Source organism: Capricornis sumatraensis, chromosome 4 (assembly GCF_032405125.1).
Source record: "Capricornis sumatraensis isolate serow.1 chromosome 4, serow.2, whole genome shotgun sequence".
Classification (NCBI taxonomy): Eukaryota; Metazoa; Chordata; class Mammalia; order Artiodactyla; family Bovidae; genus Capricornis; species Capricornis sumatraensis.
In genome coordinates this window covers 138,257,841-138,272,671 of record NC_091072.1, presented here as the reverse complement: position 1 = coordinate 138,272,671, position 14,831 = coordinate 138,257,841, and the positions used below count along the sequence as shown (strand labels likewise).

General features: G+C 40.1%; 1 protein-coding gene across 2 annotated transcripts in view; it reads right to left on the bottom strand.

The window, feature by feature from the left end:
* EPS8 (EGFR pathway substrate 8, signaling adaptor) overlaps window positions 1–14,831 on the bottom strand; it is a 208,135-nt gene that overhangs the window by 32,742 nt on the left and 160,562 nt on the right. For both annotated transcript variants that reach the window (XM_068969707.1, XM_068969706.1), the window contains exons 11-14: window positions 13,227–13,315; window positions 12,784–12,858; window positions 4,159–4,307; window positions 707–890 (exon numbers count right to left, since the gene is read on the bottom strand). In XM_068969707.1, the coding sequence (XP_068825808.1) occupies window positions 707–890; window positions 4,159–4,307; window positions 12,784–12,858; window positions 13,227–13,315 (497 nt within the window). The remainder of the gene's footprint in view (window positions 1–706; window positions 891–4,158; window positions 4,308–12,783; window positions 12,859–13,226; window positions 13,316–14,831) is intronic.

Below are 14,831 nucleotides of genomic sequence, written 5' to 3'. Positions count from 1 at the left end.
TAGAGGTCCTGGGTCCAAGGGGACTGTCTTGAGGGTCTGATGATGGGAGAGGAACATAGGAAAAATGAGCCCAGCAGCAGCGAGGCAATTTCCTGATAAGCAGAGAAAGTAGAGTCCAAAAGATGGGATCATCAGGGCTCAAGAGCCCTGGCATGAAGGGCAGGGAGGAGAGCCAGCAGGCTGTGAGGTGTGATACTGGCTGGGTTCAGGCTTCACAGGGAAACAGAGCAACTGTCACCATGACAACGAGGTGAGAGGTAACTGAGAGCGTCAGGACATCTAGTCACTAAGTCGAGAACAATCTTCAGGTCAATAAAGTGAGAACTCACAATCAGAATTACATGAGAATGCACAGATCACTGCACCTCCCTCAAAGGATGATGCCAAGGATGTCCCTGGTGGCTCAGTGGACGAGAATCCGCCTGCTTGCCAGTGGAGGGGACACCACTTTGATGCTTGATCTGGGAAGATCCCACATGCAGCAGGGCAACTAAGCCCCTGTGCCACAACTATTGAACCCTCCCGCCTCAACTGCTAAAGCCGGTGCCCCACAACAGGAGAAGCCACCGTGATGAGAAGCCCCTATAACGCACTGAAGGGCAGCCCCAACTCACCACCACTAGAGAAAGTCTGCACAAAGCATTAAAGACCCAGTGCAGCCAAAAATAAACATTTTTTTTTTTAATAGATGATGCTGAAAGACTACCTCTGTGGATAATCTCTTTGTTTCTTGCTTGCGATGATGTTCTGCTGCGTTTGCCACAGACTCATTCAGTTGATAGAGATCTGGCTCCACTGATGATCCCATGAAGTTCAGCATCGGGGGCTCCCAACCACTGCGGAACCGAGGGACGTACGGTGGAATAAACTGTTCTTTTGGCCACTCTGCTCTGCGGGAGGACATTAAGACAAGTGAACAATCTTAAGAAATTAAGAAATGCTTCTATGCTCAAAATGACCTTCAGTAAGGCTGGCCACGCACACAAAAACGAAAACAACAACGAAAACAATTCACACCTAGCCTGCCCTCTTTCCATCCAAACAGAGAACCTCACATGTTTATGCTTATATTTAAAGGTGATACATGAAAGGAAGGCCGAGTTCTACTTCATGATCTGCTTCCACTACATTGCCTTACTGCTCCATCAGCTCAACTTTTAACAGGGATATAGGTCTTTGACAATTTGAGGAAAGAATGCAAAGCTAGAAGTGTGATGAGTACTTAGTGCATAAAGTTCTCCAAGCATCTAAAGCAGTTTCTGATCTTCATCTTCTTCATTCCCCTCCCATCACCATGATACTTTCTGATATATATTTTTCAAAAGAGAAACAGCAGACAACATTCTTAAGGCTCATGACTTTTTAAGTTATGAAGTCTCCTAAAATGAAGCAGGTTACCGATTTTATATATTAAATGGATCAGCTAGATTTTCATCAGTAAAATCAAGCGAGGCCTATCTGTAATAAAATCATGATCCATTCATTACTTAATAACTCTGAGACTTATTCCTGCAAGCTCCTAATCACGTAAGAACCACAAAAACAACTAAATGGGAGAGACATTATTAAATTCGGCTAAAATATGTTGTTTATGTTTCACACAATTTAATTCTTCAGGTTTTATTTCTACTATGATGAAGTGAGCTATCATTCAGATTGTTACGTACCTTTATGATTCTTTTTTATCTTTATGAGTTTTAAAGTCAGCATATTAATTTCCTAATACTCTAAATAATCAGGATAGGAAATGACCATTTTCTCACGTCAAAAGCTAACAATATGAGTTCCTTTTGATGTCGTTTTCCTGCTGCTGCTACTGCTGCTAAGTCACTTCAGTCGCATCCGACTCTGTGCGACCCCAGAGACGGCAGCCCACCAGGCTCCCCCATCCCTGGGATTCTCCAGGCAAGGACGCTGGGGTGGGTTGCCATTTCCTTCTCCAATGCATGAAAGTGAAAGTGAAAGTGAAGTCGCTCAGTCGTGTCCAACTCATAGCAACCCCATGGACTGCAGCCTACCAGGTTCCTCCGTCTATGGGATTTTCCAGGCAAGAGTACTGGAGTGGGGTGCCATTGCTACTAGTCATTAATTTTCTCATTTTGAGGTAGGACCCAAGACAAAGAAACTAAAAAGCCTAGACTATTTTAATACTATGAGATCTGATAAATTGAATAAAGTTTATGGAAAAAAGCAAAAAGATCTCTATCTATGCTTACCATAAAATCATAATCTACATAAATCTAATAGATTTAAGAAACCTATTTAACCAGTTTTTACATAGTATGAGATACACAATACATTCTGTATTAAAAAATTAATATGCATAAATAAATTTAGATAATATTTTCAATATAAAAGCAGCAACAGCAATGCTCTTTAAGAATCTTCTGCTTGGTAAACCACTCCATGTGTAAAGCACATTCCAACACAGGCAGTTGCCAAAGTCCAAAATATAAGTGGGAATGGTTTATATATATTTCAATAGAAAAAAGGAGAAAAAGATATGAATTGTTCAATTACTTTTAGGCTAGCTTAAAAGCCTTAGGAAGACAAACTGCCAAGTGATCATATGAATGATTTACTCCACGCAGTGAGATTAATACAAAGATTGGAATAAATGAGGAGAGAAGACAGTATTTAATCACATATAATGAAATGAGAAATATTTATAAAACTTGCTTGGCCCAGCAAACTCGAATTCTGCTATTGTTAATGATTACTTTTCCACAGTCACCTTACTGACAAAACATAATTGTAAAATCATTCCCTCTTCTTTTCCGTGTCCACCGCCACAGTTCTTATCTCAGGGAGTGCTGACTAATAAGGAGCCTCTACAATTGCGTTATCGTCCCAAGGGTCCTCATGCCTTGGGTGAATTTTGTCCATGTCATTACTAGCATTAATGACCAGACTGCCGTTTTAAAGGTATGGCTGTGTGTGTGTGTCGTACTCCTACTCACAAAGCTACTGGTTCTCCTCAGCACTGCACTGGGAGCCTTCAGAGCGCAGCCTTGCTTATCTCTGTACACCTCGTTCGCCACCATTCTTCCACTCCCTGTTCTCCACAATCCTCTACAACTCAAAGTCTATACTCCAGCTAATTCCACATTCATATTGCATTCTCTTGACTGCTTGCTTCATGCCTTCACTCATGCCACTCTCTCAACTGGACAGGCCCTTTGCTGCTACATGTTTATGGAAATCCTACTAAGCCTGTTGAAAGGCACTCAAGCAAAATAACTATGAACATCTACTCCAGGGCCAGACTGCTTAGGTTTGCAGCCTAGCTCTGTCATTTATGAGTCGTACGGCTTTGGAAAAATTCCTTAATCTCTCTTTGCCTTAGTTCCCTCACCTGCAAAACAGGCATAATACAGGGACCTATGTACAGTGCATGGTAGGGTGCCTAACAAACACTATATGTATACATATGATTATACCCATGCACCTACTGGGGTTATCAGCTGATGATTTTAAATGCCAGCCCTTCTTTGGAAGTTCCCCTGGAGAAAGGAATGACCATCCACTCTAGCATTCTTTCCTGGAGAATGGCATGGACAGAGGAGCCTGGTAGGCTACAGAGTCCGCGGGGTCATGAAGAGCCGAACGTGACTGAACGTGACCAACACATGGCTTCTTTGAAAGTTAACTGCTTTCCTCTCCAAACCGTCTTCCTGACAGCTCCATCTTGCCAAGTGACAGTTTTAATGAGTTTCTCCTGGGACTCATCATGCCTTACACGTCTATCTTCTCCAGCTTTTTAAGAATTTAGGCCTTCTCATCTACAGCATCTACTCCTTGAAACATAGAAGGTTTTAATGAAATATCTCACTAGATTTGTGTACTAAACAAACAACACTTAAAAGTTATTATAGGTGTGCTGTCCTTAGTCACTCAGTCCTGTCTGACTCTTTGTGACCCCATGGACTGTAGCCCACCGAGCTCCTCTGTCCATGGAATTCTCCAGGCCAGAACACTGGAGTGCGTAGCCATTCGCTTCTCCAGGGCATCTTCCTAACCCAGGGATCGAACCCAGGTCTCCCACATGGCAGGTTGATTCTTTACCATCTGAGCCACCAGGAAAGCCCTAGTAAATGTGCTGTGCTTTAGAAAAAAGGTACTGTAGGTATTCGATGCTAAACACACATGTATGTTTACCTGGTTTTCATCCAAGAGTCTCCCAGTGACATCCACAGCTGCCTCTCATCGGCACTGACCGTGTAATTTAAGAAATCGATGGTGTCCTTCGTCAGTAGGGGGCTGAGCACTGAACCAGCCAGCTCAGGACCTCCTGTTGCCTGCACCACCTTAAGTGGCAACAAATCACTTTTTAGCAAGAAGATGATGATTATATGAACATTTTCAAAATGTGTAGATTAAAAAAAAAACATGAAAAAAACAAGTGGTCTTTATACATTCCAATTAAATCTTGATCCAGATCAATCTGCCCAGCCCAATGGTGACTAATAATTTAAAATGAAAAGTTAATAGTTTAACAATTTTCACAGTATCTGTCTATTGGCTTCACATGACTGTACATTCCCTGGAAAATATTCATGGTTACCCTGAGAATTAGTCAGATGGTTTAACTATTGCTGCCTTTATATATATATATCTATACTGGAAAATCTATTATGCCAAACTTGAGAAATACAGTTCTCGAAATGAATACGCTAAGGAGAAACAAGGCTTGAGTTAACAGTCTATGACTGTGCCTATAAAGACATAGAAAAATAAAGGCATCCAGAGGGAAAGGTGAGAGAAGGAGGAGAAATGGTCCTCTGAATCTATGGTATTGCTTCCCAGAATTTAATTCAAGGAAATGCCCTGATATAAAATAGATAACTTCTTGATTAGCAAATGCGAATAAACAGGTGCAACTCTCTGATAAGCAAAGTGATGATAAGTAGATGTCTGAAATCTGCTCCAGTGTTACTTCTAAGGGGCTGTTTCCTGGCTAAAGAATGGTAATCTCCTAGAGCAGAAACCAGAGCCCTTTTATAAAAATCTCACCTTCCCGGAGATACGGCACAAGAATAAAGGGATCTTTTTTCTAATGGCGCCAGACCAAAAGTCAGTTTCTCTCCAGTCATCCTGGTGTGCTGAGCCTGCCACGCTGTTTTATGTCTGTGTCTCTGCACATACTGGTTCCCAGCACCTCCAGAAGGCGCTTCCTCATCATTTTAGAACTCTGCTTGGGTCCCACCTCCTCTGAGAAGCCCTTCCTAACCCTACAGTGTAACTCTGATGCACCCTGGGGTCCACAAGCATGCATATCAGTCACACATTTCACTGTAACATGGACTTTTTTTTTTTCAGTTCTCCTCCCTTGAGAACATGGACCAAAGTTTATCTGACTTTGAACTACAGAAGACACAAGGTTAGGGGAATGAATGAGAATACATGAAAGAAAAGATGAAGGATAAGGGAGGTAGGCAGACTCTTATTTGAGAACAAAACCTACCGTGACAGCCTGGCACAGGGATTTTTAAACTTCCAAGCCCTAGAACCTCTAATAAATAGACAGCAATGACTAAGAGGGAAAGTAAGTAAGTAAAGAAACACTAAAATCTTTGGTTTAGCAGTAGGAATAGGAAAGGGACCAAAAGAAAGTAAATAAAGGCATGGGCCAAAGTCCCCTCTTGAGAATGTAAGTAGGCATGTGGGCACATGTTTGTGCTGTGGGTATGCTTGTAGGGAAATGCTGAGGACACGGGGAGGTACCCATGAAGTCTTATGGTTTAATCAAATGTCTTTGTTTAAATCGGAGATAACTGCTTTACAGTGTTATGATATCTTCTGCTATACAACAAAGTGAACGTGTATACATATATCCCCTCCCTTCTAGCCTCACTCCCACCCAAACCCCATCCCACCCCTCTAGGTCACCAGAGAGCACTGGGCTGAGCTCCCTGCGCCATACAGCAAGTTCCCTACTAGCTATCTATTGTACACATGGTAACTCACAAGGTTTAAAACCACAGAATTTTGTCTGGCTGGTAGCAGGCACTGAATAAATGTACCTATCCACTTCTCCTGTCTAAATAAAATGTGGCTAAATATGTGACTCAGTAGGCAGTACCCTGAATGAAGCAACTGAAGTGTTATGTCTGGGAGACCATTAATAAGGAGTCATTTTTGAGAAATGAGAATATAAAATAAATCAGTGTTTTCAGATGCATAGCCTGATTACAAAGAACTAATTTTCGTATGTTAGGGAAACCAGTTCCATTATTTTATAGTTCTGTTCTGTGTAATGTCTAGATACCTACTTATGATCTGTGAAAGACTGTGAACAGAATGAAAGGAGGTGGCAAAATTGCTTTCTAAACAATACTTCCTAACACTCGAACTAAGATAGTTTTAAATGTGTTGAAGAAAAAAGAATACAAATTTTGTTAATGAGCTAGAATCAGTTTCTTTGCATATGGAGAGCCTTGATCCAATTTTTTAAAGTGCTTAAAAAGCAAGAATTATTCAACAATAACTAGGCAAGTAGAAATCACATGCTCTATTTATAGCAACAACATAGGGACACATTCATAAATTATTGATGTAGCCTTGAACTTTCATCTTCCATCTTGCTTATCGCAAGATAGCTCTGAAATTCATGTTGATGAGGTTACTTAATTTCCTATGTTTGTAAAACAGTATTCATTTCAGATTCTACTTCAGGTCTTGTCTAGCTACCCTTGGGGAAAGAAAAATGAGGTGTATTCCTTTTTGTTGCCTGGATTCTTTTTCTTATTTTTTCTGATATTCAAGCAAAACCTATGAGAAATGCTTGAATTTGCTCCATTTTTTATAAAGAATGAAGAACTCAGTGGCCATGGTCTTCCTATGCTCTAAATCAAATTAGTGAAATTTATCTGCTTCATAGTTACCATTCTTACCCTTTAAAAAAAGATCACAGAAATAACACACAGAGCAGACACATACCACTAACAATTATCATTATTGCTAGTGTCATTCTAAAAAGCAATCATTTGCTCTTTTTATAGGATGAACCATTCAAAACCACTCCATCAAACAGAAAACTGTCCTTCTAGAGGTATTTAAAAGAAAGAGATTCTGTCTTCTCGCTCCCTCACTGGCCCTCCCCACAAAAAGAGGAATGACACCAAATGTGTGGTCTTATACTGTATCTTAGAAAAGAGTGATTTGTAGCCCAGTCTCTTTTGGGATCTGTCTGTACGAAAAGTTAACAACTGTTCCACCTGCTTTCTGTTGCCATGCTTTTCTTAAATCCCAGTGCTTTTGTGCGTGCGCTCAATTATTTCAGCTAAATTTCTTAGCTGTCCAGGAAGACAAGACAGTGGTACATGTTAGCTTGGAAAACCCACTATTACACAGTTTGTAAATATAAGAAAGAGAAAATGGGAAGGAAAGTATATTACTGTACCTATTTCATTAAACGTATAAGAAAAGACTATACCTGGGTATGGAAAATCTAGAAGATGAAAATGTGTATCTTGGATCCCGGCCTACGACACAAGTGGTATACCCTTTTGCTGGATAAAATCATGGAAATATTCAGCTTCTTCATAAAGTGACTGTTCCCAATGTACCATTTTATTAGCTTCAAAAATTACACCTTATATAACAATATGCTTTTTACAAAAATACAGGAAGGGGAGTTTTCTGCAGGAAAACCTGTGTTATGAACACATTAAGATACCTGGCATGTATGGGCCTTCAAAGACTGCTAACTATCCCCTAGTATCCATTCTCTCCTTCCTTCTAAAAAGAGAAGTCCCTACATCTTAGATGGACTCATAGCTGCTCCGATGGAGATGCCATGCTTCTGGTATTAGGCATGGCCATGTGAGTAAGTCCGCACCATTTGGATAATGCCAGTAACTGTTTAAGCTCAGTCACCTTCTTAAAGTTACTTTTCTTTGCCATTGTATGGCTGTTATTAGGACACAGAGATAAGTTAGCTTCCACATTAGAAATGCCTAGCCTGAGTATCTCAATTCTTCCTCTTGCAAACATTTTCTTCATTTGGCTTCTAGAATACCTACTATAATACTCCTGTTTTTCTTCTCCTGATTTCCTGCTTATTCTCACTTTTTTTGCTGATTCTTCTCACTCTCTTATCACTGAAACTACCTAAGGCTCCATCACCCCTTCTTCTTTTTTATTTATCACCATTTTCTTGGTGGCACCATTCAATTTCATGGCCTTGTATGCAGAAGATCTTCACAGTTATAACTCTAGCCTGATTTCTCCATTGAATCCCAGATTCATACATTCAACTACCAATTCAAATTTCTCCATCTGGACATACCTCACTTTTGACATTATCTAAAGAATATTCCTTCAGTTCAGTTCAGTCGCTCAGTCGTGTCCGACTCTCTGCGACCCCATGAATTACAGCACGCCAGGCCTCCCTGTTCATCACCATCTCCCGGAGTTCACTCAGATTCACGTGCATCGAGTCACTGATGCCATCCAGCCATCTCATCCTCGGTCGTCCCCTTGTCCTCCTGCTCCCAATCCCTCCCAACATCAAAGTCTTTTCCAATGAGTCAACTCTTCTCATGAGGTGGCCAAAGTACTGGAGTTGTAGCTTTAGCATCATTCCCTCCAAAGAAATCCCAAGGCTGATCTCCTTCAGAATGGACTGGTTGGATCTCCTTGCAGTCCAAGGGACTCTCAAGAGTCTTCCCGAACACCACAGTTCAAAAGCATCAATTCTTCGGCGCTCAGCCTTCTTCAGGGTCCAACTCTCACATCCATACATGACTACTGAAAAAACCAGAGCCTTGACTAGATGGACCTTAGTCAGCAAAGTATTGTCTCTGCTTTTGAATATGCTATCTAGGTTGGTTACAACTTTTCTTCCAAGGAGTAAGCATCTTTTAATTTCATGGCTTCAGTCACTATCTGCAGTGATTTTCAGTTCAGTCACTCAGTCGTGTCCGACTCTTTGCGACCCCATGAATCGCAGCACGCCAGGCCTCCCTGTCCATCACCATCTCCCAGAGTTGACTGAGACTCACGTCCATCGAGCAGTGATTTTAGAGCCCAAGAAAATAAAGTCTGACACTGTTTCCACTGTTTCCCCATCTATTTCCCATGAAGTGATGGGACCGGATGCCATGATCTTCATTTTCTGAACGTTGAGCTTTAAGCCAACTTTTTCACTCTCCTCTTTCACTTTCAGCAAGAGGCTTTTTAGTTCCTCTTCACTTTCTGCCATAAGGGTGGTATCATCTGCATATCTGAGGTTGTTGATATTTCTCCCAGCAATCTTGATTCCAGCTTGTGTTTCTTCCAGTCCAGCGTTTCTCATGATGTACTCTGCATATAAGTTAAATAAGCAGGGTGACAATATACAGCCTTGATGTACTCCTTTTCCTATCTGGAACCAGGCTGTTGTTCCATGTCCAGTTCTAACTGTTGCTTCCTGACCTGCATACAGATTTCTCAAGAGGCAGGTCAGGTGGTCTGGTATTCCCATCTCTTTCAGAATTTTCCACAGTTTATTGTGATCCACACAGTCAAGGGCTTTGGCATAGTCAATAAAGCAGTAATAGATGTTTTTCTGGAACTCTCTTGCTTTTTTGATGATCCAGCAGATGTTGGCAATTAGATCTCTGGTTCCTCTGCCTTTTCTAAAACCAGCTTGAACATCAGGAAGTTCACGGTTCAAGTATTGCTGAAGCCTGGCTTGGAGAATTTTGAACATTACTTTACAAGCATGTGAAGTGAGTGCAATTGTGTGGTAGTTTGAGCATTCTTTGGCATTGCCTTTCTTTGGGGCTGGAATGAAAACTGACCTTTTCCAGTCCTGTGGCCACAGCTGAGTTTTCCAAATTTGCTGGCATATTGAGTGCAGCACTTTCACAGCATCATCTTTCAGGATTTGAAATAGCTCAACTGGAATGCCATCACCTCCACTTACCTCCTGCCAAAAACCCATTTTACTCACAGTCTTCTCCATCTCAGTTATTAATTAGTCCATCCTTCCAGTCTCAAGCCAGAACTGTGGAGAAATCTTGGACTCTTACACAACACTTACAATCTGCCAGCAACTCCTGTTGCTTCTGTTTAATAACAAGAATTACACTTCTCACCACCTCCAATGTTAGTTACTTGGTCGCAACTACATAATCTCCCATCAGGAATTTTTCCAGGCCACCTCAGTCCCTTCCTCCCTCAAATTTCTAAATACTGTAGCCAAAGCAATCCTTTTCTGCTGTAAACCCTCCAAAAGCGTCAAAGGTTTCACAATCATCAGTGAAGACCAGCAGGCTATGTCCTCCTGTTTGCTGACCTTATCTCCCTCTAGTTGAGCTCCCTTTTATTCCATTCAAGTGACAATAACTATTTCTTCCAAGAACAGGAGTTACATGTTACTGTCTCGGAGCATCAACATTAGCTGTTTTCTGCCTGGGAAGTCTCTTCCTTCAGAAATCCACATGACTCATTTCATACTTCATTTCCTCAAATGATACTTTTTCAGTGAGTCATTCCCTTAAACAACCCTATTCAAAAAAGTGTAATACTTCACAACACACACACACACACACACACATGGCACTCCCTGTCTCCTCCTCTGTATTTTTTCACACAGGATTTGAGTGAATTATTTGTACATTTTTCAGATTACTGGCTGCCACTACATAATACAACATAAGTTCCAATAAGAATTTATGTGTTTTATGGTCCAAAAGGATACATGTATCCCAATGTTCATCGCAGCACTGTTTGTAACAGCCAAGACATGGAAGCAACCTGAACACCCACTGACAGAGGACTGGATGAAAAAGATGTGTAACATATATACAATGGAATATTACTTAACCATTAGTAAGAATGGAATAACGCCATGTGCAACAACATGGGAGGACCTACAGACTATCATTCTGAGTGAAGTCAAAGAAGAAATATTGTATTACATCCCTTAAACCTGGAATCTAGAAGGAAATGATACAAATGAACTTATTTAAAATAGAAACAGACTCACAGACTTAGAGAATGAACGTATGGTTGCCAGGAGAGAAGAGAAGGAGGAAGGGATAGTTAGGGAGTTTGGGAGGGACATGTACATACTGCTATATTTAAAATGAATAACAACAAGGACCTACTGTATAGCACAGGGAACCCTGCTCAAGGTTATGTGGCAGCCTGGATGGGAGGGGAGTTTGGGGGAGAAGGGATACACATGTGGGTATGACTGAGCCCCTTTGTTGTCCACTTGAAACTATTACAACATTGTTAATTGGCTGTATTCCAATACAAAATTAAAAGGTTAAAAAAAGAATTTATGTGTTTTGTTTCTGCTGAGCTACCAATAATGCCAAGCATATAAAGTGAAAGTGAAGTCGTGTCCGACTCTTTGAGACCCCGTGGACTGTAGGCCACCAGCCTCTTCCGTCCATGGGATTTCCCAGGCAAGAATACTGGAGTGGGTTGCCATTTCGTTCTCCAGGGGATCTTCCTGACCCTGGGATCGAACATGGGTCTCCCGCATTGCAGGCAGACGCTTTAACCTCTGAGCCACCAGGGAAGCCCATAGCATGTAGCAGGCTCCCAATTAATATTTGCTGAATAAATAAATGAATGAACAAGTGACTGAATCAGATGCAGCTCAGGAGATGGAGGAACATCTCAGTGAAAGAAATCTGGATCTCTGGGTAACTTCATAGAGCAAAGCTATCTGTCAGCATTGGACTCCTCATGCCTAGCCTGTTTTGAGAGAAATAAAACTTTCTATATTGTTCAAGCCATTTACATTGTATACTAGTATATACTAAAACACTGGCATTCAAAAAATTTTCTTTTTTCTCATTTTCTTAGTTCTGTCAAAGACATCAGTTTCCTGAGCTAATAAATTAAGTGTTTAGACTAGGCAATTTCTAAGTTTCTTTTCAGTTCAGTTCAGTCGCTCAGTCCTGTCTGACTCTTTGTGAACCCATGAACCACGCAGCAAGCCAGGCCTCCCTGTCCATCACCAATTCCTGAAGTTTACCCAAACTCATGTCCATTGAGTTGGTGATACCTTCCAACCATCTCATCCTCTATCTTACCCTTCTCCTCCTGCCCTCAATCTTTCCCAGCATCAGGGTCTTTTCAAATGAGTCAACTCTTCACATGAGGTGGCCAAAGTATTGGAGTTTTCAGCTTCAACATCAGTCCTTCCAATGAATATTCGGGACTTATTTCCTTTAGGATGGACAGGTAGGATCTCCTTGCAGTTCAAAGGACTCTCAAGAGTCTTCTCTAATACCACAGTTCAAAAGCATCAACTGGCGCTCAGCCTTCTTTATAGTCCATCTCTCACATCCATACATGACTACTGGAAAAACCATAGCCTTGACTAGATGGATCTTTGTTGACAAAGTAATGTCTCTGTTTTTTAATATGCTGTCTAGGTTGGTCATAACTTTCCTTCCAAGGAGTAAGCATCTTTTAATCTCATGGCTGCAATCACCATCTGCAGTGATTTTAGAGTCCCAAAAAGAAAAGTCAGCCACTGATTCCACTGTTTCCCCATCTATTTGCCATAAAGTGGTAGGACCGGATGCCATGATCTTCGTTTTCTGAATGTTGAGCTTTAAGCCAACTTTTTCACTCTCCTCTTTCACCTTCATCAAGAGGCTCTTTAGTTCTTTTAAGCTTTCAAATTTCACATCATCAATGTCCACAAGAGACACCAAAAGAAACAGTACCCAAGCAAGGCAATGAAGAAAAACTATCAAGATAATCTAGACAGATATGTGGGGTTGATAAAATACTAAGAACAATTACTTTCTGAAATTAACAAAATCTTACCATATTTAATGGAGTAAATAAAAAATGAACCAAATCTGCAGCACTAGGATTCTGGATGTGAGATTTCAATTTGGCCTGTAAGATTAAAAAAGCAGGCAAACACATTACTACAATGAAATCAGGCCAAAGACAGACATTCGAAAAGGTTCAACACAGACTCAAAAGAAGAGGTTTTGCTGCTAGTTTCACCTTTGGAATCTCAATTAGCAAGCACTGAATTAGATTAGGAGAACTTCATTTTAAAAATTAGAGTCATCCTTTTTTGATCAAGTGTCTTAGATGTATAAGTTTTACAATCTGCTATTCTAATTAAAGGCGAATAAAAACACACACAAAAATCTACAATAACAGTTTAATCTCTTAATTTGATCAGGTACATCCTGGCTAGACTCTGATCTCTTCCATTTGTTGCTTCAAATAGTACACAAATAAATTTCACTTACCAGAAGGTTAAATCCATGTTTAAACTTCTGGAAACAGTCCACAAATGCATCAGGAGGTGGAGGTTTTGCCCGCAGTGTTAAAACGCCCTCTAAAGAATTAAATAGGAGAAGGGGGTAGATGAGGGCAAAGTTCCAAGAAAGCTTACTCAATGAAAAGAAAACACATTTATGTTTGTAAAGTTTGATGATCACATCAGATATCATGCTACCTAGTTACCTTCCCACTTCTCATAGACTGACTGTAACAAATTAAGATGACTCAACCTTTGAAATGGATTACCGTACCCTTAGGCACTATCAGATTACTCATCAGGTTCCATAAATTTATACTGTAGCCCTTCTACATGCTAATCATTGTGTTTATCACTGTGAAGACTATAAAAATGTGTAAGCTGTGTAAGTTATACATCCTACTCCCAAGGCCCTAAAAATCCATAGACGATATGAATCAGATAAGTAACAGAGATGTGTCAACTGAGGCTACAAAGAGACTACCGATGAGGAAATGTATACTTAAGGATGTGTCCTGGAAAAAGCAGTTTTTAGATGGGATTTGGAAAGTCTGTTCCAGGGCAGTTTGGTGAGAAAAACATCACGGTTGAATAAAAGCAGCATTAGCAAAAACATGGAAAAAGGAAACAGTCTCTACATGAAACAACAAACAGAAAAGCAAAGACACATGGGAATGGAGAAGTAGATCAAGGTGAGACTGTGAATGACCTTGACCTCCAGGGTGAGGAGTTTGAGTTACATAAAGCAATAGAACATGGGATTAACAAGCTTTTCAGCAGAAAAAGTAAAGTAACTGTCTTACAGCTTTAAGAAGAATGTCTTCACAAAACGGAAGACTAGAGGCTTGAAGGTTGCTTAGAAAGCTGGGTAAAAAATGAGGTACCTTGAAGCAGCTGCTGGATATGAAACTGAAAAGGGAAAAAAACTTTATACAAGAGAGGCTGAAAAAATAAAATCAATGTTGGTTATAAACTAAAGTATAGACTCACAAAAAAATCTATGGTTCTGAATTTGGATGACCAAGAAGATGGCATACCCTTTGTAAAGAGTACAAGAGCAGCAAGTACGTGAGAAAGCAATAATACTGAATTTCAGAATATATGAAGTAAAGTATATCCACATACACACTTCTAGAAGACAGGTCTACTGTCATATGCTTACGATGTAGACAGAGCTGGAGAAAGATGTGGAAGTCATGTGTAATGAAGAGAATATTTATTCTTCTCTTATATATTTCCATCTATACCATTTTGTTACAAAATTATAATTTTATATATCTTGAGGTCATTTTAAATAACTGAACTGCAGCATATGTAAAAATTGCTTGAAGGTGACCTGAACATACTGTTTGGAGTTTTTTGATAAAAAATTAAAATCCACCGACATTTTTAACTATTTTAATGAGCAGAGTCAATCCGTTAATTTAACAAAATAATGAGATTCTATATTTATAGTAAAATAAATTTAAATATGAGAAGAATGGCACTATGACTTTCTTTAACAGACATTATCTTTACAATGACTAACAAAAACTATAGACAGATGGCCACTATTGAATGAGTCTCTAATTAATTTAGGCAGAATGTGTTAGAG